The 26,219-nt window shown below is 49.3% G+C and overlaps 1 protein-coding gene across 8 annotated transcripts in view; it reads left to right on the top strand.

The window, feature by feature from the left end:
* Window positions 1-26,219, top strand: part of Lpin1 (lipin 1) — a 126,842-nt gene that overhangs the window by 24,229 nt on the left and 76,394 nt on the right. For all 8 annotated transcript variants that reach the window (XM_052745862.1, XM_052745863.1, XM_052745858.1 and 5 more), the window contains one exon: window positions 23,750-23,806. In XM_052745862.1, the coding sequence (XP_052601822.1) occupies window positions 23,759-23,806 (48 nt within the window). In that variant the 5' untranslated portion in view covers window positions 23,750-23,758. The remainder of the gene's footprint in view (window positions 1-23,749; window positions 23,807-26,219) is intronic.

A 26,219-nucleotide genomic window follows, 5' to 3' on the forward strand; every position in this document is an offset into this window, starting at 1 on the left:
ATTGCCTCCACCTTCCAGACACTTGGACAGGGACTAGAGGATGCTTTCTTGGGTTGTTTTCTTCAAGGTCCGTGTCTGCCCAGAGCCTTGCAGGCTGAGTGCTTGTGTGTTGGGGAATATTATTTTCAGGTGTGTTACTTTTGTTTATGTTGCATTTGTTTAACTCTGTGGAGCTGTGTGACTGTGCCTGTCTGAAACACCTGATGGTCTAATAAAGACCTGAATGGCCAATAGCAAGGCAGGAGAAAGGATAGGTGGGGCTGGCAGGCAGAGAGGATATATAGGAGGAGAAATTGGGGAAGAAAAAAGCAGCAGCCAGAGAAGGAGGAGGATTCCAGGGGCCAGCCACCCAGTGACACAGCAAACGACGGAGTAAGAGCAAGATTTACAGAAGTAAGAGAATGGGAAAAGCCCAGAGGTAAAAGGTAGACGGGATAATATAAGTTAAGGAAAGCTGGCAAGAAACAAGCCAAGTTAAAGCCAGACATTTATAACTAAGAATAAGCCTCCATGTGTGATTTATTTGGGAGCTGGGTGGCGGGCCCCCAAAAGAGCAAAAACAAACAACAACACTCGTGTCCCTCGCTCACCTGGTCCAAGAGCTTTTGCACTTGGGTGGGTGTGGCTGGGGGAGGGTCAGCGAGAAAAACTGCAGGAAATAACGTGCACAGAGGTGGGAACGCGACAGATGTCTGGTGACAGCCTTTTACAAGGGCTCCTGCTCTGGCATCTAGGGCCCACCCCGGCCAGGATTGGGTGAGCATGAGAGTCTTGAGAGCCCCCTGCAGGTGGTACCCTGCCATCACATGCAGAAAAACAGTCATTTTCTGACGCAGCGGTTCTCAACCTCCCTAACGCTGCGACCCTTTAATACAGTCCCTCACGCTGTGCTGACCCCCAACCATAAAATATTTCGTTGCCACTTCATAACAGTAATTTTGCTACTGTTATGAATTGTCATGTAAATATCTGTGTTTTCCAATAGTTTTAGGTGACTCCTGTGAAAAGATTGTTCGATCCCTCCAGGGGTCACAACCCACAGGTTGAGAAACCCTGGTCTAGATAAAGAACATAGGGTACCCAGGCTTTGGAGCCCACAGTCCCTGGACTGAAATTCCAGCTCTGCTGCCTATAAACAAAGCTACTGTCCTTGACACAACTTGCTTTTAGGTTCTTGGGGTCTCTGGTCTTTTACCTTTAAAACTGGGGCTTGGTGGTGCAGGCCTATAACCCCTGCACTTGGGACGCTGAAGTAGAAGGATCCAAAGTTTAAGGCCAGGCCAGGCTACATTCAGAAGTCTCGTCTCAAAAGCCAAGCCAAGCATAACAGAAAGCATGGGGCTTCAGAATCAGCTCTCCTAGCCTGTGACAAGGGTGATGGGGGGCGGGGGGAGTTGGTGATGCAATGTCTTATTGTTCCTGAGATGTTATTTTGAAAGTCCTAGGAATTTCTCCCTGATGAAAAATGTATCAGAAGAAGCTGTGCACGGGGGGCGGGGGGGGGGATTATGCATTAGTGGAAAAGTTCCACAAGCCCTGTACAGCTGGCAGACCCCAGGTGGGCCTCAGGCTCATTCATGCTGGCCTGAGTGATGACCCTGGGGCCCTGCCAGTAGCTGGGGCTTCACCCTCCAACACTCTCAGTGCCAAGAACAATACCAAAGCAGGGGCCAGGCATTGATGGCTCCTCTGCGTTTTTTCTTTGACTTTTTGCAAAAAAGGACTAGAGTGAACACAGTTGGGTGGTCGTGCCAAGGTTTTCAGTGCTGCACCGGGAAAGAAGAACGTCAGACAGAGTTGCGTAGTGTGTATTTTAATGTGACTCTGCCCACCCAGCTTTCTTGGGAAAGGACAATATTTATTAGAGAATGGACTTCCCTCATGGGAGACTGTTGTGGTTTGAATTACAAATGTCCCGCACTGGTTTATGTATTGAATGCTGCTGGTGATACTTGAGGACTGTCCTGGCTGGGTTTTATGTCAACTGGACACAGGCTGGAGTCATCAGAGAGGAGGGAGCCTCAGTTCAGAAAGTGCCTCCATAGGATTGGGCTATAGGTGAGCCTGCAGGGCATTTTTAAAATTAGTAGTTGATGTGGTTGGGCTCAGCCTATGGTGGGTGGTGCTACCCCTGGGCTGGTAGTCCTGGATTCTATAAGAAAGCAGACTGAGCAAGCCACGGGGAAGCAAGCCAGTAAGCAGCACCCCTCCATGGTCTCTGCATCAGCTCCTGCCTCCAAGTTCCTGCCCTGCTTAAGCTCCTGCCCTGACTTCTTTCAATGATGGACTACGATATGGAAGTATAAGCCAAATAAACCCTTTCCTCCCCAATTTGCTTTTGGTCATGGTGTTCTATCACAGCAATAGAAACCCTAACTGGGACATGGATGTTCTGGAAACCTCAGGAGACAGGGCCTAGCTGGGGGAAGTGGGTCACTGGTAGTGTGCATTTGGAGGTTGTAAGTGGTCCCTGGCCTTTCCCTTGCTCTCTGCTTCCTGTCAGCCATAAGGAAATGACATCCCCTGCCACTGTTCCCCCTGCCATGATAGGATGTTCTGCCCAAGTGCAAGGAGCCACGTGACCATGGGTTGAGCCCTCTGAAGGCGTGAGGTGATATAGAAACTTCCTCCCTTGAAGTTTTTTGGCAGTCTGGTGTTCTGCCTCAGTGATGGGAAAAGGAACACATCTGGGGAGTGTCAGTCTCTTCCCCTTGTGAAATTATCTCAGTAGATGGGTTCTCCCTTCTTCTCCCTCCCTCCCCCCCCCTCCCTCCTTCCTTCCCTCCTTCCCTTCCTCCTTCTGTCCGTCCTTCCTTCCTCCCTCCCTCCCTCCCTCCCTCCCTCCCTCCCTCCGTCTTTCCCTCCCTCCCCATTCTTCTCTAAGATTAAAAGTGGATAATTTCGTGTCAACCTGAAACAAAACTAAGAGATGATTGTCTTTCAGGGGGAGGGCCGGGGAGGGAGTTGGCTCAGTTGGTAAAGTGCCAGCCTGTCAAGCACGAGGACCTGAGTGTGGATCCCCAGCATCCACACACACTTTTCATCTCGGCACTCAGGAAGCAGAGGCAGGCAGATTTTGTATGAGTTCTAGCACGGGCTGGCCCACATAGTGAGTTCTAGGCTGGCCAAGGCCACGTAGTGAAAGCCTGTCTCCCAAAAGAAAGAAAAGCAGAACAAAACAAAAAGACCAGAAACCCAAATAAACAAAGAGCCAAAAAGCCCGGCATGGCAGGGTGTGTCTCTCATCCCAGCGCTGGGGGCACGGAGACCATCAGATCCCCGGAGCTTGCTCACCAGCCAGCCCAGCTGAATCAGGGAGCTCCAGAATCAGTGAGAGAATCTGTGTCCAAAATAGAAGGTGGCGAGTGACTGAGGAAGGCACCCTGGGCCCCGCTTCTAGGTGCTCACACCTGCACGCAAATACGCATACAACAAATAAGTAAATAAAGCAATATGTCAGATAGCCATCTAAGTGCTGGAGACGGACCCGTGTGTAACACAAACCCCCATGCCCTCCGGGTGCTTCCTTTCAAGATGAGGAAGGAATAGTAGGCATACAATTGAGCAAAGATGGGTCAGGTGAGGCGAAGAAGGTTTACAGAGAAAAATAAGCAGAAGAGAGTGACAGAGGACCCACACCGGGAGCATGGTATGGTTCCTTCGGTCTGTCCACCTATTTGCTTCGGTTTCTTGTCAGGTGGCGCCTCATGATGGACACTTGTATCAAATGAGGTCATGGCAGGGTTGCAGTTGAGTTTCTACAGTTGTGTGCTGCAGAGTACTGACCCAGGGGGCAATCGGGGCTGAGAGCCAAATTCTGCTTGTGGTGTCAGACAAGATGCTCAGGCCAGGTCTCTCCCAGGGAGCTCATCCCTTCTCCTGTGAGGAGTGGCCAGCATTAACACATGGAAAATGAATTATTACATAAAACGTCTTCAGCCAACAATAGAAGAGTTTTTATTGGACTTCTTAAATGAATTCTCTTCATCTAAGAAGGAGGTGGTTGAAATTTCAAAGAAGTTGAGAATGAGAGGGGTGGGGGAGTTGGTGCTTTTACCTGATTTGACCTGAGCAGAAATCGAGTTTATTAATAGCCATTTGATAGACACTTGGCAGTGGACAGTGAGGTGAGCTGAGATCAAGTGTCGAGCCTCCATCCAGTTAGAAATGCCCCTGGTGTCAGCACACGGAGTGAAAAGAGGGTGAGTCAGTGTGAATCCAAGCAGTCAACTTGGGAAACAGCGTTTTGCAAACATGAATTATTCTTGGGTTTTTGATAATCCAAAGTGCTTTAAAGTGATGTATCTAGGTTTATTGTTTACTGTGTAAACTTTCATGTCGGGGACCAGATCTGCCATTTTCCATAATTTGCTCTAGTCCTGCTTCGGAATTCGACAGTGGGGCCAGGCAAGGTGGCTTCATGCATCAAGGTACTTGCTGCCGGGTGTTATGATCTGCGTTTGTTTCTCAGGGGCTCACATGGTAGAAGGGGAGACCTACCCCTGAAAGTTGTCCTCTGACCTCATCCCCAGCATACGTCATGTAACAGTAAATAAAAATTAGAGAGAGAGAGAGAGAGAGAGAGAGAGAGAGAGAGAGAAATGGTAATCCTACAGTGACAGTTTCTGGTTAGACAGATCACACACAGAGGAGCTGAGAGAGGTTTATTAGCAGGATGTTTCCGGGGGGCAGGGGGCATCAATGTCCAGAGACCCTGCTCACTCCACCACATATGCTGTTCTCTGCTTCTCTCTGCACATGTGGATGGGACCTGACTTTCACGGATGCTAGATCTCCAGCCTGAGTCAGAGATGTGATGTCGCTGAAATGATGATAATTTCCCAGCGGGTTTTAGCACGAGTCTTCTCAGGGGTGACAGCCAGATGGGGTGTGCATGTAGGGGAAGCAGGAGAGGGACTTCTTCAGGGATCCCCTCTCTGGAAACGTCCAGGTAGAAGGAGACTGGAGGGGACATGGGAGTCATGAGTGTTGACTGTGGGCGGGGCCTGCTTGGTCATCTAGCTTTATTCTCAGGGCTGGACATCGTTGTCCAGCCTCGTGGGTACCTTCTGCTCAGGCCAGCCCTGGACAATCAGGATTGCTCACAGAACTACCAGACGACGTAGAATCTGAATGTACGGGGCTGGGCCCCAGGCATCCCTGTTTTCTTCCAGCTCTGGTGGTGACCCCCTGGAAAGGGCTGGAGAAGTTCATTCTAATCACACCAGAGTTCCTGTGAGAAATGAAGCTTGATTGTCTGTAATGTCAGAATTAGATTTTGTATTTGGACTTGCTGGTGCTTCCCAGAATCAATGGTGTGTGTGTGTGTGTGTGTGTGTGTGTGTGTGTGTGTGTGTATGAGAGAGATCGAGACAGACAGACACAGAAACAGAGGAAAAGGGAGAGAGGGATAAATCGTCTATTGGGGGGCCAAGGAGATGGCTCAGCAGATAAGGACCCTTGCCACCAGCCTGCTGGTCTTACTTCAGCCTCTGGGACCCAAGTGACAAGAACAGGCTCCTGCCAGTTGTCCTCTGCCCTCCACAGGCGTGCTGTGGCACACGCACATCCACACCAATAAACCCTGTCATAAAATATTCTTAATTTGTGATTTGTTATTCCATGTGGATGAATGGTCTGGCTGCATGTTTGTCTGGGCCCCACGTGTGTGCCTGGTGCCTGTGGCGGCGGCAGCCCGAAGAGATCACTGAATTTGCTGTGACTGGAGTCGCAGAAAGTTATGAACCACCGTCTGTGGGTCTATGAAGTGGAAATTCTTTACGTTTATTTTTAAAAGCTATGTATTGATTTGTGTGTGTGGAGGGGTCATGTGTCAGGGCACACATGTGGAAGTCAGGGATGGAACTCACGTCGTCAGAATTGTCCGGAAGCACCTTTGCCCATGGAGCCACCTTGATGGCCCTCTCTTTACATTTCTGATCTGCCTTGGGTTTCTGCAAGCACCCTGTTTAAGCCCGTGTCTTTTTTTTTTCCCCTGTGATGTCACTTTTGTTTCTTCTATTTGCACGCCAGGGGGTCGAGATGACCCAAAGAACTAACTCATGACATCATCTTGGCCATAAGCTACAACATGCTTTCTACCCTAACCCAACATTGTCTGGAGAGGGGAGTGTGTGCCTAGTATGTGCAAGGGAAGGAATTAGGTTGACAAGTGCATTATAAGGTAGGGGTGTGTGTGTGTGTGCGCGCTCGCGCTCATGTGCACATGCATTTGTGTGTGTAACCCAAACCAAATAGGGCTCCAGGCTGAATTATCTCCTAGGCTTTGCCTACCTCTCTTGGGCTCATCTGCTGTCTGTAGCTGATGAGCGAGGGTTGGGAATGTCTAATGCTAGCTAGCAAACCCTTCAGCTGGTTCTGGTGGAAAAAAAAAAAACCCAGAGTTAGACTTTGTGCCGTAAATTTTGTGAGGTGCTCAGCAAACAGTACTTAGTTCTTTGTAGGTGCCCCTCAAACGCCTCCTCCTCAATTCTGCTCCCAAGTCTCCTCCTCCACTTCCCTCCAAGAGTCGTGGGGCCCCAGAGTTGCCTGGATGGGATCACAGAGGACTGTAGGACAAGACTCCTTTTCTACAGATGTCTGCCTCTGATAAAAAGTCATCAGAGAATAAGACTTGGCTCAAATACCTCTTGTTAAATTCCAAGCTACAGAGAGGAACGGGATTCTGACCGTCCCCAGAGATCTTGAGAATGTACTGCAAGTCTGAGAGTAGCTGAAGACAGGGAGATATGTTATTTGGGGGCATTTGGGGGCAGGGACCAGCTTTTCCCATGTACATCAATCAGAGACTTTGTCTGAACTGGGTTGGAGAGGTTTACAAGGAACTTCTGCGTGGTGAGGATGGATACTTTGTGCACAGTAGGTGGCGCTAGAGAGTTGGAGACAAGCCTCAGCACTGGGTCCCTAAGGAATCAGAAGTCAGACCAGGCTCTTGGGAGATGAATGTCAGAAGACCAGGAGTTCAGAGTTACCCTTGGCTGCATAGGGAGTTTTCAGGCTAGGCTCCATAAGACCCTGCCTAGGTAAGAGTGTCATTGTCCAAGAAGACTCACCAGGATTGTCACAGCAAAGCACGGTTTTGTTCTTAGTCATTTTGGCGAAGAATTTTAGGGCTCAAAATTGAAACAGGGTAGGTTTTCGTAGGTTGTGGAGAACAGCTGCTCTGAATGGATGAAGAAATCGAGGTGCGGCTAAGCAATGTGCTCGGACGACAAAACAAAACAAAACAAAACAAAACAGCAATGTGCTTAGATGCTCCGCAACTATCTCGTGATCTACCTGGGAGGTGGGTACAGGTTTTGAAGAGCCCTCCGATTCTGCATCAGTGCCAGATCTGGGAGTTTCAGCTTTCCTTAGCTCTTGAGAGCTGAGCTCAGCTCCTGCAACTCCTCTGCCCTCGGCCCTAACTCTGTGACCTCTGATCGTCTGCCACGGTGTGTGGCATGGTGGCTCTAGGACTCTAGTCTAGCTTTCCCACTCCAGCCTTGGTGTTCTAGGGGTACAGTGTACCCCCAATTCTAAGACAGGGCCATGGTTCTTAGCTTCCAAGCTCAAGCACTGGGGATAGGGCTAGCAGAGCTTTTGAAATTCTGTTATTTAAAATATATAAACAGTTTTTCATTTACACCCAAGGTATGGAGGAAGCAGTGAATTACTTTCTCAGCATCTATAGATTTATTTCAATGATCATCTATATGAGTCATTATGGGACTTATTATTATGAATTATTATTATTATCGCTATTGTAATACTGGAGTTTGAACCTAGGGCCTTAAACACGCTTGGCCAGCACTCTACCTGGAGGCTACATCTCAAACTCCTGATCAGTATCTTCCCACCATGGTCCAAGGCAATCACCAGGCTGTGCTTTGGTGTTAGTTAACCCAGGAAGTTTATCTAGAGCTGCTAAATGTCAGTTCCTCTGCTAGAAACTTCCCAAACAATTCTGCCCACACAGCACAAATCTAGACTACAATCGGGCCTCCCTGGAGCTCCCATTCTGGATAGTTCATTGACAATGAAACCAAACACTCTGTGGTGTGCTTTATGGGCAGAAAGAACGAAGCTGGGTACAGGGACCCGGGGTTCTGAGCAGATGACAGTGATGGTGGCCATTTGTGCAAAGTGAAGATGCCATTTGTGCAAAGGCTTGAAGGGGGCAGAGGAACTGACATTGAATCTGGGGACAAGTGTTCCAGATAGTATTGTTTGAATCTTAGATGGTCCTTTACTAAAAAACCTAGAGCCATTTATCAGGGTGAAAGTTGAAAGATCAGAGAAGCAGAACAGCCAGCCACTAGTTCTTACCTCTACGAAATCCTCAGCCTCAAGTGAGTGAGTTCCTGTCTCCTTACACCTTATATACCTTTCTCTGCACAGACATCACTTCCTGGGATTAAAGGCTTGTGCGCTTCCCCAGCAAAGACATGAGATCTCAAGTGCTGGGATTGATGGTGTGCGCCACCACTGCCTGGCTCTGTTTCCACTGTGGCCTTGAACTCACAGAGCTCCAGATAGATCTCTGCCTCCCAAGTGATAGGATTAAGGGTGTGTGCCACCACTGTCTGACTTCTTTGTCTAATCTAGTGGCTGGCTCTGTCCTCTGATCCTCAGGCAAGTTTATTAGAGGAGTTTTTAGGGCCCAGGAGGGATGGGCAGGAGAACTGTTGTATTTTATATTGTATGGGGACATTTGTACTGTTTATTGCAAAAAGGAATCTGCATGTATGGGCCACTAATAACTTAGCAGTTACATAGTACTAGTGGCTTGTTCTGAGTTAACTATGAAGCCCAGGGGACTATGGGAACTACTGCAAGACGCAGGAAGATGAAATGGAATCGAGCTGCTATCACAAAAGCTACTACTTGGAAAGGTCAAGGACTCTTCCAAAGGTCAAGCCATGGCTTAAGAAGTCTTGGTGAATTTTGCCTGGTAGTGGTGCAAGCCTTTAATCCTAGCACCCGGGAGGCAGAGGCAGGTGGATCAGCCTGGTCTACAGAGTGAGTTCCAGGACAGGCTCCAAAGCTACACAGCGAAACCCTGTCTCAGGGGGAAAAAAAAATCTTGGTGCTATTTTAGCTTTTGTATATATATATATATATATATATATATATATATATATATATATACACACACACACACACACACACATATATATATACACAAAATATATAATATATTATATATATATTATATATATAATAATAGGCTTTTATATATATATATATATATATATATATATATATATATATATATATATATATATATATTAGCCGATATCTGCAATGATTGTCTTGTATGCTGTGTATGCTTCCAAGAACCCACAACAGTGCATTTTATCTGAAATACCTATCAAGTATCTAAGGCCAAACAATCTCCAGAACTAAGGCAAATTAAACTCATACCCTCCTTTTCTTATACAGCCTTAGTGGTATTTATACTAACATTATAGACTCCTAACATTTACCTAACCTCTAGGAATATAGTTTGAGCACATAGATTTCCTTTTTCTGATTTGTTAATGGAATTTAGTTTAGTTGACCTCCACCTTTACCACTCCCCTTTTGGGTTGTAAAAGAAAGCCTGATGGTCACTGCCTGAGGAAACTCTTGTCTGCCTTTGTGACCCTGTAAGAATTCAAGCCTGGTGACCTTGCTTTAGCTAGAGCACTGCTACTGGATGGGTATACAACTGTAAACCTCAGTGGAAGAGGGCTACGGTGATACCGATGAACACTATCCATGTTGACCATTTTAGCTTTTCTTATATTTATTTTGGGTGTGGGTGGTACATGCATGGCATGTATGTGCCTTGGCATGTGTGTATGGCAGTCAGAGGACAACTTATAAGAACTGGAGTTCTTCTTCCACCTCCTGGTCGTAAAGGATTGACCTCCATCCCCCCATCAGGAGCCTACACCTGAAGAACCGCCTCACTCATCCCTCATTCAACCTTTTTAAAAGTCCCTGAGTCCAGATCTCCAGATAAGGAGGGGGAAGTGTAGGAGATGAGGGAGACATAGATATCGTGAACTTCAGGGACGAGACTGGCCACCGGACTGGAGAGGGCAAGGCTGAACTCTGGAAGGACTGACGGACTACCTTTGTTTCCACCCCTCTCTACAAAACCTGTTGCCTGGAGATGAGATGGAAGACAGCCTTTAGGATATTAACCTTCCACCCTCTTGACTAGCCTGCTCCTTAAATGAAGCATGACTTAAAGATCCAGTTATTTCTCTCTCATTGTTCTGGTCACATAATTACCAGCTCAGAGTCCTCCCCATGGAACACCGGGAAGGACATGGGACCAGTGAAGTAGAGAGGCACTGGTGTGGGTAAGTGCCCCTCGCGGGCCTCCCCTCCCCCATTATAGCCTCTCTCCTTACCTTTGTGTGTCTCTGGTCCACTCTTTGCCCCCAGCACACATGTATGTGTTTTCGAGTTCTTAATTCACCAAATGCTGTTATCTCCACTGCATTTTTGAAGAATTAGAGGCACATGTCCTGTGGCTTGCCTTTGGGGACATAGAGACAATGGCACTATTTTTTTTTTTTTTTTAAGCTGGGCACATTAGAACTATGACTCAGATCCAGAGTAGCCTGTGTCTTTATGTTGGCTGAAAAGGGAACATGGTGCTTGAAGGCACTTATTAAAAAACTGGTTTCATTGCTACTGTCTAGAGCAGTGATTCTCAACCTGTGGGTCATGACCCCTCTGGAGTTGAATGACCTTTTCACGGGGGTCAAGTAAGACCATCAGAGATATCAGATATTCGCATTATGACTCATAACTAGCAAAAATACAGTTATGAAGTGTCAGCAAAAATAATTTTATAGTAGGGAGTCACCACATCATGAGGAACTGTATTAAAGGGTTGCAGGATCAGGAAGGTTGAGACCTATTGCTCTAGAACAATGCCTAGGCCTACAGGAAATGGGAGCCTGGACGGAGACAGAGCTGGCCTTGGGAAAGGTCACTTTGGCTTTGTAGGTTGTAAGATGTGAGAGGAAAAACAAAAGAAAACAGTGATGAACTTGGGTGACTCTACAAGTCCCGTGACCCACAGTCCCCACCGTGTGTGAGCACCCCCAGTCCCCACCGGTGTGTGTGTGAGCACCCACAGTCCTCACCGGCGTATGTGAGCACCCACAGTCCCCACCGGTGTGTGTGTGAGCACCCACAGTCCTCACCGGCGTATGTGAGCACCCACAGTCCCCACCGGTGTGTGAGCACCCACAGTCCTCACCAGTGTGTGTGAGCACCCACAGTCCCCACCGGCGTGTGTGAGCACCCACAGTCCCCACCGGCATGTGTGAGCACCCACAGTCCCCACCGGTGTGTGAGCACCCACAGTCCTCACCGGTGTGTGTGTGAGCACCCACAGTCCCCACCAGCGTGTGAGCACCCACAGTCCTCACCGGTGTGTGTGTGAGCACCCACAGTCCCCACCGGTGTGTGAGCACCCACAGTCCCCACCGGTGTGTGAGCACCCACAGTCCCCACCGGTGTGTGAGCACCCACAGTCCCCACCGGTGTGTGAGCACCCACAGTCCCCACCGTGTGTGAGCACCCACAGTCCTCACCGGTGTGTGAGCACCCACAGTCCTCACCGGTGTGTGAGCACCCACAGTCCTCCACCAGCGTGTGTGAGCACCCACAGTCCCCACCAGTGTGTGTGAGCACCCACAGTCCTCACCAGTGTGTGAGCACCCACAGTCCTCACACCAGTGTGTGTGTGAGCACCCACAGTCCCCACCGGCGTGTGAGCACCCACAGTCCCCACCGGCTTGTGAGCACCCACAGTCCTCACACCAGTGTGTGTGAGCACCCACAGTCCCCACCAGTGTGTGAGCACCCACAGTCCTCACCAGCGTGTGTGAGCACCCACAGTCCCCACCGGTGTGTGAGCACCCACAGTCCTCACCAGCGTGTGTGAGCACCCACAGTCCTCACCGGTGTGTGAGCATCTGGAGATGCCCCGCCCTCATCCCAGTGTTTCCCTCCCTGTCTAAGCGGGCTGGGGAACAAGCCCTGCCTCATCCTACTCAGAGGGAAATGAGTTCAATGATGGGTCTCCTGAGGACAGCTCTCAACGGAAGGAAGAAGACAGGCCTGACTTGTCACACACCTGGGCTTTGGGTGGCTTCCCAGCCCTGACAGGCCATTGGTGGCCTCCCAGTGTTGATCCATGGAGCACTGACCATGCCATTGTTTTCTCCCAAGCTATGGAACTTTCCCACCCCCGCCCCAGACAGGTTTTCTCTGTGTAGCTTTGGGGCATGTCCTGGATCTCACTCTGTGAACCAGGCTGGCCTCAAACTCACAGAGATCCGCCTGCCTCTGCCTCCTGAGTGCTAGGATTAAAGGCATGCACTACCACCACCGCCCGGCGTGGAACCCTTTTCAAGCTATAATGCCCAGGTGCTGGCTTTTCTGGGATGTGGGAGTCTATATTTTCAGGTAGTTCATCCTCACTTGGAGCAAGACCTACCCAAGGCTGAGTGGGCCTCTTGACTGCTGGCTGCCTTGGCAGGGACCCAGCTGACTGTGGATAGCCTTATTCATGCTTGGTAACATCACCATGGCAGTCCCAGGAGGCCAGAGGCTTTCAGAGGGGGAACTGGATGTTCTAGAGGCCAAAGGCCTTTCTCCGAGTCACTCATTTTGATTTTCTCTCCTGATCGTGGCTGCTAGAACTGGCTGCCATGCATCAACCTCTTCTAAGAAATACAAGAACAGTCCAGGCACCTCGGGGACAGCGTCTAGGCATGGATGTCGTCAGAAACCGTGATTTCTCCACACTCTGGGCTGCTGTTTCTACAGATGAACTTTGCTTTTGAGTCGATGACTTAGGGTCAGATGTCGCAGCTGTCCGTGGCCCGGTGCCACGCAGCCACACTGTGACCACTGACTGAATTCTTTCCTCCCACTCCACAAAGTGCACCGTGCCCTGCGGCAGTCGACCATCCTGGGCTGGCCTCCCAAAGAGGAGCTCCGTGTGAGCGAGCAAATCTGCTCAGCTGGAGACCTGTGGTGCCCCGAAGAAGGTCAAAGCCTTGCATTTCGTGAGCAGGAGGCTTGCCGTGAAATCTGGAGTGCCGGTGGCCAATGTCAGACACTGTGAGCGATCCAAGCATCCTGTCTCCGTCCTCACAGAAATCACCCCATCGTGATCTCATCGCTTCCCACAGGCATGGCTCACAGCAGGTGCCCAGTACCTGTGTGAGTGGACTTGACTGACCTGGTCTCCAATCCTTCTGCTCTGATTGCCACAAGCTCTTGGACTTGTTCCCAGCACATGGCCCAGATGGCCCATCTGGAGGACTGTCGTACCAGAGTTACTGCCCTGCCCTGTTACTATATAGCGACATGCAGTCACAAGGACAGCCAAACAATACAAGTCCTGGAGTTGTCAAAATCAGACAGTATACTAGTTTCTGGACTTCCCTGACTCTGTTGTCATTTAACCCTTGCATTACCTGTGTGTCACCGTCTCTGACAGCAGAGAAAAGAATGTGGGTGATGGATGGCTAGGGTGGAGCTCTGCTGGCCAAACTCGGGTCTTCTATAGGATAGCAAGCAGCCTGTGTCACGTCTGGGGGAAGCCAGGGCTGATGTGTCTGTGGTGGCTGGCCGATGTCTGTTTGGCTAGGCCGTCACCCATGCTGTCGAGTGCTGAGGAAGCCTGTCCAGTGCCCGGTTATCCGTACACCGAGGCCACTCTGCCTGTCTCCACTGAGTTCCACCTTCTAGACACGGGCTCCAGGAAGCCAGGTGTTATAAAGTTATTTTGGAATTTGCTTTGACGAGGTGTATTCGACCTGTCGCCATGGAAATCAGTGTCATGAAGCAGGAAGTGTAGTGACACCCTGGGAAGCAGGGGGCCTGGAGTATCGGGCAGGGCAGGCAGGAAGGCAGGGGCTGCTTGGGTGGCGTTGTAAGCCAGGTAACTACACGATGGTGCCTCTGTGGAAGAGAAGGGATAAGGCCAGACACTCAGGCTAACACCAGCCATCCTGAATCATCTGGGATAGAGACGTTGACCTCACCATGTGATGCCCAGTCTGGAGGTGAAAGGGACAGACAGGTGGTTGGAGGCCCAAGGGCATGAGAGCCCAGAGAGGTAGTAGCAGTTGGAGCCTAGGTTCTGACTTGGTTGGTTTGCTTGGAAAAAGCTGCCTCACAATCAGGGCCAGTCCTGGAAGGACATCAGTGCAGCAGAATGTCAGCAGACAGGAGAGCAGAGGATGCAGCTCAGCAGTGGTGCGTGTGTCTAGCATGTGCAAGACCCTGCCTTCTATAACTAGTGTGATGTCAGCGGACAGGAGAGCTGAGGACACAGCTCAGCGGTGGTGCGTGTGTCTAGCATGTGCGAGATCCCACCTTGTCCCTAGTGCCTCAAAACCCCAAAACTTTTCAAATAGATTAAAATGTAAGATTTTGCAGAGTGTGGTGGCACATGCCTGTAATCCTAGCACTTTGGAGGCTGAGGCAGGAGAATTACTACAAGTTTCAAGACAACGGGGTTGAATAGCAAAACCCTATCTCAAAGAACCCCCAAATAAATAAATTTAAAGGAGATATGGTTCAAGCTCCCACTTGTAGTCTCAAGAGAGACAGACCTTGCCCTCCTTGGCGTGGCCTGGCTAGGATGGGGCTGTGTGCAATAGGAACCCCACAGAGAATATGTGGATGGCTAGGAGGAAGGCTGCAGTGAGCCTCCCCTTCCCTCAGTTCCCTTCTGTCCCTCTGTCCCCCACTTCCAGCATCTCTCTCTCTAGCTTCTCTGTATGTCCCTGTTTACCTCTCTTCTCCCCTGGTCCTCTATCTCTACCCCTGTCTTGCCATGACTATTTTCGGTCTCTGTCTCTCTGATTATCATTTCTGTCTCTCCTTAATCTATGTCTTCCTCTGTCTGTCTCTGTCTATCTCTACTGCTCCACCTCTCTAGCTTTGTATCTATCATCTCTGTCTCTCTGTCTCTGTCCCCATGTCCCTATGGCACAGAGGTCTCATCCTGATAGCCATTCATTCTGACTGCACTGCTGGGGCCCACCGTGGAGGTGCTGTTTCCTAAAGCTGACTCAAGCCCTGTGAAAAACCCTCTGGGAATGTCTCCCTGCTGGGGGTGGGGAGACTGGAGCAGGGGTGGCCCTGAGCCAAGACTCTTGGGCTTGTCTCCAGGCTTGGAGACCAGGCCTTCAGGGAGGCCAAGAAGGCTGGGGTAGCTGCCTGCCAGCTCTGGATCCTAGGCTTGGCCAGTTTCCCAGTCAACCTGACCCCACGCAGAAGCATCTGCGGGTGCAAACACGCGGATTCTGCATGGTGCTTTTTGTAAATAGCCAGGAGGGTGAGTGAGTCAGGGGATTGATTTCACTTGTGAGAGAGTGTCATTTTGCCATAAACACACACACACACACACACACACACACACACACACACACACGGGGGAGGGGATCGGGAGTGGAATCATACAGAGGCCAAAACTGTCCGCACAGACAAAACAGACATTCTTGCCCAGACAGAGACAGTCACTGTCCCTATGACCTTCTAGGTACATACATGCCACTGTACACAGAAGCACCCAGTCCAGACTGTCTTCCTGCTCCTGTGCACATGCTCTGTTCTGGCTGTTTACTGTTCTGGAACATGCTGCTCCAAAACTTGCTGGCTTCTCTATGGGGAAGGCTCTGTTGTTTTGCTAAACGGACACGATGTACCTGGCCCACTTGCCTTCTAAACAACCCTGTTTATGCCTATGGGAGTGTGCTGTTCTCAGCTTTGCTCACAAACACTTCCTTTATTTTTCTTTTTGTGGCGAGTACTGGTTACTGCGGAGACTCAGCTGTCACAGTGTGGAGAATAAGTGACTGCTGAATGTCATCCTTCAATGGGATGACTATGTCACCTCCTCCAAGCCTTGGGGAACATGTAGAAGAAGGGGCTGAAGTAATGTAAGAGAGACCAGGGGCATGGCTAGGTGCTGAAGACCCGTGCTCACATAATGAAAGGGGAGAGGGGAGTCCTGCCAGGTACCTGCTGACCTCCACACACTGTTGTGGAGAAGCATCCATACTTGTACCCAAATAAATGTTTAAAAAAAAATGTAAGATCTGAGCTGGGCATGGTAGTGCACGCTTTTAGTCCCAGCCTTTGGAAGGCAGGCAAATCTCTGTGAGTTCAAGGTCAGCCTGCCACACACAGTGAGACTGTCTAACAGGAATATAAAATCTGGGGGACGTAGGTGGGAAGTAGTGTGGAATGCTGACTTTGGGGCCCGACATGCCCACTGCAGTCTTGAATTCATAGCAACTGTTTTTACCTGCACGGGATTGGGCCCATGGACATCTTGTTATGAAGGGGAGGGGGGACTCATGCAGCCCCACCTCCCGCTGAGCATTTAGAGGCAAGTAATGGTTGCTGGGGAAGGAGGGATGTCTTCTTCCATAGTATAGTCCTGGTAAGGTGTCCATGTTTCTGTTATCAGCCCCCTGCTCATGCTCCTGTAATTAACCCTAATGGAACTCATTGGGTCATTAACAAAGAGACATGGAGGTAGAAGACTAGGGGGGAAGAGAACCAGAGTCATTGGGGTGGGGGTGGGGGGAGCAAGGGAGTCATGAGCTGGTGGTGAATAGGCTCAAAATACCTTATCTACATGTATTAAGATGTCACAATGAAACTCATTATGTTTAATTAATGTATGCTAATGAAAACATTAAGTATTTTAAAATGTTGATTAAATAAGACAGGCACAAAATATTTTTTTTTAAAAAAGAGAAGAAAGCTTTCTGGCTTGTCACTACCCTCATAGGGGACATCTCAGGTCTGGAATGTGCATGGGATTCAGCTCAATGATTCTTCTGCCTGCCCCCCCCCCCCCCCCATGTTGACTGACTCAGTGGTACCTGTTGGCTAGAAGAGCTGGTTTGGAAGAACCCATCTACGCCTGTGGGAGGAGGGAGCCGGAGGCCCAGCACAGTGGGGACTGTGGACAGGAGTCACACACAAGCTCCTGAGGGGTGGCACCTCAGAGCTGGGCCCTTCCCTCAGAGCATTTCAAGAAAGAGCATGGCTGGAGGCAGAGGAGGATGCCGTCAGAAATCTCACAACCTGGCCTCTGAGAAGGTTGTCATGGGTCCTTTGTATTATTAAGGCAGTCACTCAAGTGGCTCAGATTTAGAGGGGGGACTGTAGATTCCTGTCTCCAGGAGTCATGAAGAATGTGAGGACATTGTTAATGTAGAACAGAGAGATGCACACACACATGCATGCATGCGTGTGCACACAGGCACATACTCTTTCACGCATATTTACATACACACATCCCCCCACACAATTCTCTCTCTCTTTCTCTCTCTCTCTCTCTCTCTCTCTCTCTCTCTCTCTCTCTCTCTCTCACACACACACACACACACACACACACACACACACACACACACACACACACACTCTCATGTACAGAGTCTGTAGAGCTCATCAGAGCTCAAGCCTGCCTTCCCTGGCCAGCATACTTTGGGGTTACAGGTAGGCTGGAAGCAGCAGGTCCTGGGATGACCCTGTTGTGGCAGAACTAAGAGCTCACAGCCTCCCTGTAAGTGTCTGTCCCAGGTCATCATGAATCTCTGAACAGTGATTTCTGCCCTAGGACTTAAATCCATCATCTTATGCACCCCTCACTAAATCTACAGACATCTAGTGTGCCCGGTACAGAGTATCCACAATGTCTGGAACTATCAGTCACATTGTACGTACTCATTGAAGTCAGAGAACGTTGGAATAGGTAACACTATTCCAACTACACTCCAGGACACGGAGACCAAGTCCTTGGTGGATCTGTTCTTCCCCTCACACCTGAACCCCTCAGTCCTGATCCCTCCTTTGTGGTGACATTCACTGGGTCTGTTCTGTGGAGTGTGCTCAGCCTGGCCTCCCACCTGTAGAAGATCTTGCAGAAGTCACTCATTTATGTGAACATTAGGTGAGGCCTGGAACTTCAGCTCTCCTGAATGTATCCATGAGGGTGTGACTAGAGGAAAACTGGACCCAAGGCAGAAGCACAGAGAGCTGCAGACAGTGTTGCTGAGGGAGCTGGACAGGTCCCCTCCTCTGCAGGGAACATGTAAGAATAAGGCTGTGCTAGCCACTCCCACAGCCATCAGCTTGGAATACAGATGGCATTACTGGAACCTGGGACAAATCCCAGCTCACCCACCCCAATCTGCTGGTGGTGTAACTTGGGCTAACTAACTCTCTTGACCCTCTGGGCTCCAGTGTCTTCCTGTGAATGTTGAGAAAATTATACCTCTGTTCTTCCATTCAGCAATATTTAATGACTATGTTCTGTGGCCAGAGGCTTCAGGGAATTAGATGACAAGAACAGACCATGTTCCTTATGGAGGAGGCCGTCGTTAGCTGAATGCTTGTGCAGACAAATGCACGTTTGCAAGCTGTGCTGAGCGCTATGGGGGAACCACGCAGGTGCCCCAAGAAGGCACAACCCTCTGTGATCACGTTGAGGAGGCCAAGGTCAGCTCTGCTGAGGAACTGACACACTGGGCAGTGTCCTAGGCAGAAGGAACGGCCGGTGTGAAGCACTGGGCAAGGCTGCGCTTTGGAAGCCGAATGAGCTAGAGTGTGGCGTAAAGACAGGCACTGGAGATGGAAGAAAGGTTGCTCCCCTTGACCTTCAAACAGGGAGATTTTCCGGGGTTGTTTAGTGCACACCATCTAGGATAGCTTGCTCTGACCAGCCCGGAACCTCAGTTTGTAACTGGAGAAAAGGACCTGCTGTGGTACGATCAGGCTCACTCAAAAGTATGCATTATTGAGCATTATTAAGAAATCAAGGGCCGGGCGGTGGTGGCTCACGCCTTTAATCCCAGCACTCGGGAGGCAGAGGCAGGTGGATCTCTGTGAGTTCGAGGCCAGCCTGGACTGCCAAGTGAGTTCCAGGAAAGGCGCAAAGCTACACAGAGAAACCCTGTCTCCAAAAACAAAACAAAAAAAACAAAAAAAAAAAAAAACAAAAAAAAGAAATCAAGGGGTTGGAGAGAAATGATTCATGGGTTAAAAGCATGGGTTGCGCCGGGCAGTGGTGGCACACACCTTTAATCCCAGCACTCGGGAGGCAGAGCCAGGTGGATCTCTGTGAGTTTGAGGCCAGCCTGGGCTACAGAGTGAGTTCCAGGAAATGCTCCAAAACTACACAGAGAAACCCTGTCTCAAAAAACCAAAAAAAAAAAAAAAAAAAAAAAAGAAAAAAAGAATCAAACCAACTCTCTGTGGGAGGTAGCATTAGAGACACTATGCCCCTGTTGGTAGAAGAATAGCTTTGGAATTTGATTTGAAATTTCATCTTCAATCAGGGATAAATGAACTCACTGTGAGTGTAAATCACTGTCAGATTTCTTGGTCAACCATGTGGGAGGGAAAGCTACCCAGCTGTCCTTCTGAGAGACTGCTGTGCGCATGACCGTGTTTGAGTTAGCGGTTCTCAAATGGCTGAGTTCAAATTGGACATCTCCTTGTAGCATCTGCTGGAGATGGAGGGTCAACAGCAACTGGAAGCGTGTCAGACACAGTGGTCATTTCAGACTAGGATGTCATTAGGTGCCATAGGGTCATTGCGGGAGTGGGGGCAGAGAGATTGGAAGAGCCAGAGGAACAGAAAGTTTGGTGTGAGGTTGTGTCTTCTAGAAATATCAGAGAAGCTACACCCATGAAATCTAACCAACATGGCTTCTTAAACAACATGGCTTCCAGAACAAGGAACTGTGTTGTAGGTGTATCGTTGCAACCGGACACCACATCATCTCTTGTTTTCTGTGTTTTGATTAACTGTGGTTTTCTATAATGGTCTCTGTTGCAAAGAGAAGTTTCTCTGATGAGGGGTGAGAATTACACTTATCCGTGAGTATCCCTCCTTGTGTCCCATGGACCCGTGGTGCCTCAGCCCTAGCCTGGCCACATGTTGTGTCTCAGTTCTCTGCCTCCTGGGCCATCTTCCACACACAGGTCATGGAGATCCTTTGAGACTCACACCTCTTATCCCCTCATTTCTCTTGTTTTGTGGTCCAGAGATTTTTCTCTAGACAAGATGGGGAATCCTGAGGCCTCCTCTGATATGGGTGGTTTCCCTTCTGTTGGTTTACACAATAGTCTCCTTTGAGAAACTTGTTCTTAAGATGCTGAAGACAGGGCCCGCAGAAGTCTGAATGCCTCTGGATTCTCACCCTAGAAGCCGCCTGTTCCCATTCACTCCTGGGCATACTGCAGGTTTCTGCACTCACAGGGCCCCCTGGGGGCTTGGGCCTCTATTCTTTGAGTATCCCCCTTCTATGCTACAATTGTAGAAGACTTGTCTTCTTGCTTCTCCCTGGGAGATACTCAGCCTTAGGAGGTGTGTCAGATGGTGGTGTAGAATACTATTTTAAGGTGTGTTACTTTTGTTCATGTTGCATTTGTTTAATTCTGTGAAGCTGTGATACTGTGCCTGTGTAAACCACCTGATGGTCTAATAAAGAACTGAACAGCCAATAGCAAGCTGGAGGAAGGATAGGTGGAGCTAGCAGGCAGAGAGAATACATAGAAGGAGAAATCTGGGAGGAGAGCCTATTTGTAACCAGACACGGTCCTCCGTGATGTGATAGTTAGGCATTCATTCAGATAATATTTGTTGAGACTTGAAAGTCAGGCATGGTGTTAGATATGTAAAAATCAATAGTCTTTATTGTCTTGCTGTAGCTACTTACTGGAGAATGGTTCACAATGATTGTGTTTACAAATGGAACATTGCATGTGGAGTTCAGATGTGCAGCTCAGTGAGGACGCTAGGGGCCAGCCAACCAGCCATGGAGTAAGGTAAAAGTAAGATATACAGAAGTAAGAAAAGGAAAAAGTCCAGAGACAAAAGGTAGATGGGTTAAGGTAAGTTAAGGAAAACTGTCTAGAAACAAGCCAAGCTAAGGCCAGACATTTATAATTAAGAATAAGCCTCTGCATGTGATTTATTCAGGAGCTTGGTGGAGGGGACCCCCCAAAAGCATAAGCAATAACAAATGGTGTCTTTTGCTCATGGTTTGGAGCTTTCTCCAGTCTGAGTCTGGAGGTAGGTGGCCGGCTGACTTTCTGCTCTGTGCTCTCACTATTCCCTAGGTATCTTAGTCTCCTTTTCAGTTTCTGTGATACAATACCCAACGAAAGCAACTTGGGGGTCAAAGGGTTTATTTGGCTCACAATTCCATGTTACAGTCCATCATTGTGGGGAAACTGAGGCAGGAGTGACTTGAAGCAGCTGATCACATTACATCATTGGTCAAGAGCAGAGGGCAATGAAGGCATGCAGGCTAGTATTTTTTCTATGATTACACAGTCCAGAATCTCCCACCTAGGGAACGGTCTCACCCATGGTGGGAAGGTTTTCCCACCTCGGTTAATACAACCGAGATAGTCTTCCCCCCATCACCAACTTGATCTAGACAATATCTCATTGAGACGCCCTTGGAAGCTGATTCTAGAACTTTCCAAGTTGGTGATTAATAGTAGCCATCACACGGGGCATCTCTTGAAGGTCATCTTGGCCATACACATTTTTTACTTGCCTTCTTGCTTGCCACTGGTCCTAAGGGACTCATGGAGGAGAATCCCATCTCACCCATCTCTGTGGTCTCAGAACCAAGACACGCACAGGACCCTGACAGGCACTCAACACAAAATGAACACCACCATTCACCAGCAGTCTGCCAACAAGTATGGGTTGGAAAAGCCGACCCAGTCAAAGAGGTACAAGATGGGAAAGGGGGAGGTTGTTAGAGTTGTATTAGTTGATTTTTAATCACATATGCTGATGGTGAGCGTCGATTGTCAACTTGACGTAATCCAGAATCCCCTGGGAGATAAATGGGCTTCCTAGCATGCCTGTGAGGGACTATCTTGATCATGTGAAATAATATGGGAAGACCCGTTTTAACTGTCGGCAGAACCATTTCCTAGGCGGGGGATCCTATGCGGTATGAAGTGGAGAAAGGAGCTGAGCCCCAGCCAGCAAGCATGTATTCATCACTCTCTGCTTTTTGACCGTGGATAGTGTGACCAGCTTCTGCGGTCCCATCTTCTCCACCAGGATGGACTTGAACTGTGAGCGGAAATAACCCCCTCCCCCCTTACACTGTTTGTCGGGGTCTTTTATCACAACAATGGAGAAGGGAACTGAGAAAAGTATGTTCTGAGCAAAATTGGGATGTAATTAATGAAAGGCCTTGGATAGCTGGCATGTCCTTTAGAAAGCTGAGCTAACCCACATGGTGATACACTCTGGGCAGGGTTGATGGAGATGGTGTGGTCTCTTAGTGTGGGCGCACTGCACCGGGAGTACTGGCAGCTGTACTGGGGAACTATGGTTTGCCCTTCAGTCTCCGTGGACTCCATTCACACAATGCCCGTAGGATCCCCTTTTAGAGGTGACTAAGCTGGCCGTGTGCTGTGACACACACCTAAGAGCCAGGTGTGGCTGCACTGAGGCACTCTGTCCTGACTTCTGGCTCCATTGCTTTCTCCTTGCCTGACCTGTGGCTTCACCCAGAGGTGGTGTGTGTTTCCTGTAGGATGATGGGATGGAGAGAGGGGGGAAGGAAGGGGGTTTATGACCACATCACATTTGGAGTGCCAAGGAAAGTCACCACATGCTGCTTAGTCCTGAATTCTTGTTTTAGGCTGAGCTGGAATTCTCTCTGCTCCATCCTGTGGTTTTCAGCACAGTCACTGGCTCCCGAAGCCCCACTACTGGCCAATTCTAGAGCATTCCTATTGACTCTTTTAAAAACTCTTTTTGTTGCTAATGGTTTTGTTTTTTGAGGTTGGATCTCACTCATACTATAGTTCAGGCTGGCCTGGAATTTACTATGGAGCCTAAGTGGGCCACAAACAACTGTCATCCTCCTGCTTCAGCTTTCTGAGTGATGGGATAGCAGATGTGAGCCACCACATATGGTTGTTGTACTGTCTGTCTGTCTGTCTCTCTCTCTGTCTCTCTCTGTCTCTCTCTGTCTCTCTCTCTGTGTGTGTGTGTGTGTGTGTGTGTGTGTGTGTGTGTGTGTGTGTGTGTGTGTATGCCCATCAATGCATATGTAGAATCCAGAGGAGAAGATCCGATGTCTTCCTCCATCACTCTTCCCTCTGTTGCCCTGAGACAGGCTCACTGCTTTAGCTTGCCAGTGATCCCCTGGTACCTGCCTTTTCCACACGCCCAGTGTTGGGATTATACATACACACTGCCACGCTCACCTTATTTTTTAAGTGAGTGCTCAGGACTTGAACGCGGGTCCTCAGTTTGCACAGCAGATGATCTTACCCACTGAACCAGCTCCCTAGACCATCCATCTTGGGTTTTTGAGACAGGGTCTCTCTCCCTGGCCAGGATTGTAAACGCTTTGGCTAGACTGGCTGGATTTGGATTTGGATTACTCGCTGTAATCCCAGCACTGGGATTGCAGACACACACTATCATGCTCAGTTCATGCTCAGTTTTATTATGTGGGTTCTAGAGATCAACCTCAGGTCCTCGAGGTTGTCAGCAAGTTTTGCTAACTGAGTCATATCCCCCGCCCCCTCCCCCGAAAGTTTATTCTCAGTCCCTAAAAACATAAAGACCTTGACTTGTAAACGGGGCCCAGGTCATGATTTGCTTGCCTGATGTCTCTAATTAACTTCTAACGTTTTTGTTTTTCAGATTCCAATCATGAGAGACCCTGGGTGGATCCGAAACGTGTGGCCTTCCAACATTAACGTGAGTGCGATAAGGTGTTCTTGGGGTTTCATATGTCGAGATGAAATCTTGTCACGGTGCAGCTTTCTGCCGTGGGCAAACAGTCTTCAAAGAGGGAATCCCTTCCGTGGACGCTTCCAGAGTGCTCTCTGTGTTTCATAAGCTCTGCCCAGGCAGCTAACTGTTTACCTCATTTCCGATCTCTCCTCCTAGTCCACCACCCTCCAGACACAGATGGGATCTTACCAGCTCCCCAATTAAAAACCATCCAAGGCTCCTGACGTAGAGGGAGCAGGTCCACATTAGCACCCATGCCCCTGGTTGCCCACAACTGTCCCTGGCCGTGGTCAGAAATGTCTAATAAGAGCCTGGGTAGCTTCATCCGAGCCCCTCACAGCTTCCTCTCGGTCCTGCTGTGGATTCCTTCCTCCTTGCAGCTGGTCCAAGCCTTAGGTCCCATCCCTCCCTGTCGTCTCTAGGATTATACCCTGGCCTTGTTCTGTCTGACCCTGGAGCCTGTCTCTATGGATCTCCCCCAGACCCCAAATTCAAGAGCCTGATGCCCATCCTATTTTCTGACTCTCCTGCCCACTCAAGGCCTCTTGGACTTTCTCCTTATGTCGTGCTGTGAGCCTCTGCTCTGGGAAATGGTCCTGCTACCTCCCAAGTCTTTTTTCTTAGCACATAACCCCTTTGTCTTGGTGCTTAGTCTAAGATTCAATAGATCCTACAGCACATTACAGCCCATGGTTCTCAGGATTTGAGGTAGGGAGGCTCTTGGGGTAGTCCAAGGAAGAGTCAATTCCGAAGGCTTATTTGACTCTGCTGTGGCTTCTTCCTTACCTTGAGGTCATAAAATGAAAGCAGCATGTTGACTCTGACTTTGAAGAACTCAGGGGCTAGAGGGGCTCAGGAGAAAGGTGGAGCCTAAGGCTTGCAGAGGCCCTTGGAGGCCTAGCAAAGTGCCTGCCCGAGCAAGGAGTTTATTCTTGCGTTGATCTGGAGGCCCCAGTGGAGTGAGGAAGCCAGCTGAAAGGAGACAGAGCTCCAGGAACTCTGTGAGGGATGGAGTTCTATATCTAAGTTGTAGACGGGAATGGGCCCAGTGAGAGGCCAGGAAGTCTGAGGAGTGGGCAGTTAGTGGCAGTTGAGCCCAGAATGCAGAGCCAGTGTTCTGAGAGAAGGGGCAGGAAGTTTCTGGGTAAGCAGTGCCTCTTTCTGTGGGTGGCTGCGTAGGCTGCTGGTCACGGAAGTAGCCCGACGTTGCTTCCTGTGGCCAACTCCCTATTCTGCAGGCCCTGGGGTAGAAGTCATGGCTACCAGGTTTCCAGCTCACCTCTGGCCCCACATGCGGGCCAATGGTTATGGTTCACAGGAGAGTCAGGTGAGGGAAACAGCCCACGAGCCCCACCCTTCCCAGAACTAACTCATCGTAACAAATCAGGAGACAGTGAGCAGAAGATACCAATGGGGCATCCTACCTAATGGGTAAAATTGTAGAACATCATCATCACTCATGGCAGGGATGAAAATCCAAATGTGTGGCTGTTGCTCTGCCACGTGCAGTATGTGTGTGAGAGACACTGAGCGAGATGGCTAACAGAACAGTCATTCCTGTGTACAGTAGGTGCTTGCTCGATCCCACACGTTAGGGCTTGCTGTTTACCGCAAGCCTCTGCAGCAGGGGGGAGAGAGAGAGAGAGAGAGAGAGAGAGAGAGAGAGAGAGAGAGAGAGACAGAGAGAGAGACAGAGACAGAGAGAGAGAGAGAGACAGAGAGAGAGACAGAGAGACAGAGACAGAGAGAGAGAGACAGAGAGAGAGACAGAGAGAGAGAGACAGAGAGAGAGAGACAGAGAGAGAGAGACAGAGAGAGAGACAGAGACAGAGAGAGAGACAGAGAGAGAGACAGAGAGAGAGACAGAGAGAGAGAGACAGAGACAGAGAGAGACAGAGACAGAGAAAGGTGGTAACAGCTCGTCTAAGGTGGGTGGAGAAGGTTTAGGAGCAATTCTAGAGAAAAGCCTCCCACATGAGCTGAGTCTTCTGGGGAGCAATGGAAGAGCTCTAACAGTTGGCTGAGCATGAGGTAAGAAACAGCCCGGGGCCCCAGGGCTGGAGAGGGGAATCATTGGAGATACAGAGAGAAGGGGAGAAGGTGGCAGGAGCCCACATGGGTGACCAGGAGGACTTATCTCATCTTCTAGGGACCTCATTGACAATGAGGGACAGCAGGACAAAGTATTTATTTCGTCAATACTGGTGTGTGTACCTAAACCCTTCGTTTGCCTCCAAATCTGACTATATCTCTCTTTCAGTTGTGATTGTTAGTGGGTCAACTTAGGACCTAGGGTCACCTGAGAGTCTCAGTTAAAATTGTCTAGATGTCTGTGGGGCATTGTTTTGATGGCTAAATGTTAATTGATGCAGGAAGA

This window comes from Peromyscus californicus, unplaced genomic scaffold (assembly GCF_007827085.1).
Source record: "Peromyscus californicus insignis strain IS unplaced genomic scaffold, ASM782708v3 Scaffold_1__1_contigs__length_55948999, whole genome shotgun sequence".
Classification (NCBI taxonomy): domain Eukaryota; kingdom Metazoa; phylum Chordata; class Mammalia; order Rodentia; family Cricetidae; genus Peromyscus; species Peromyscus californicus.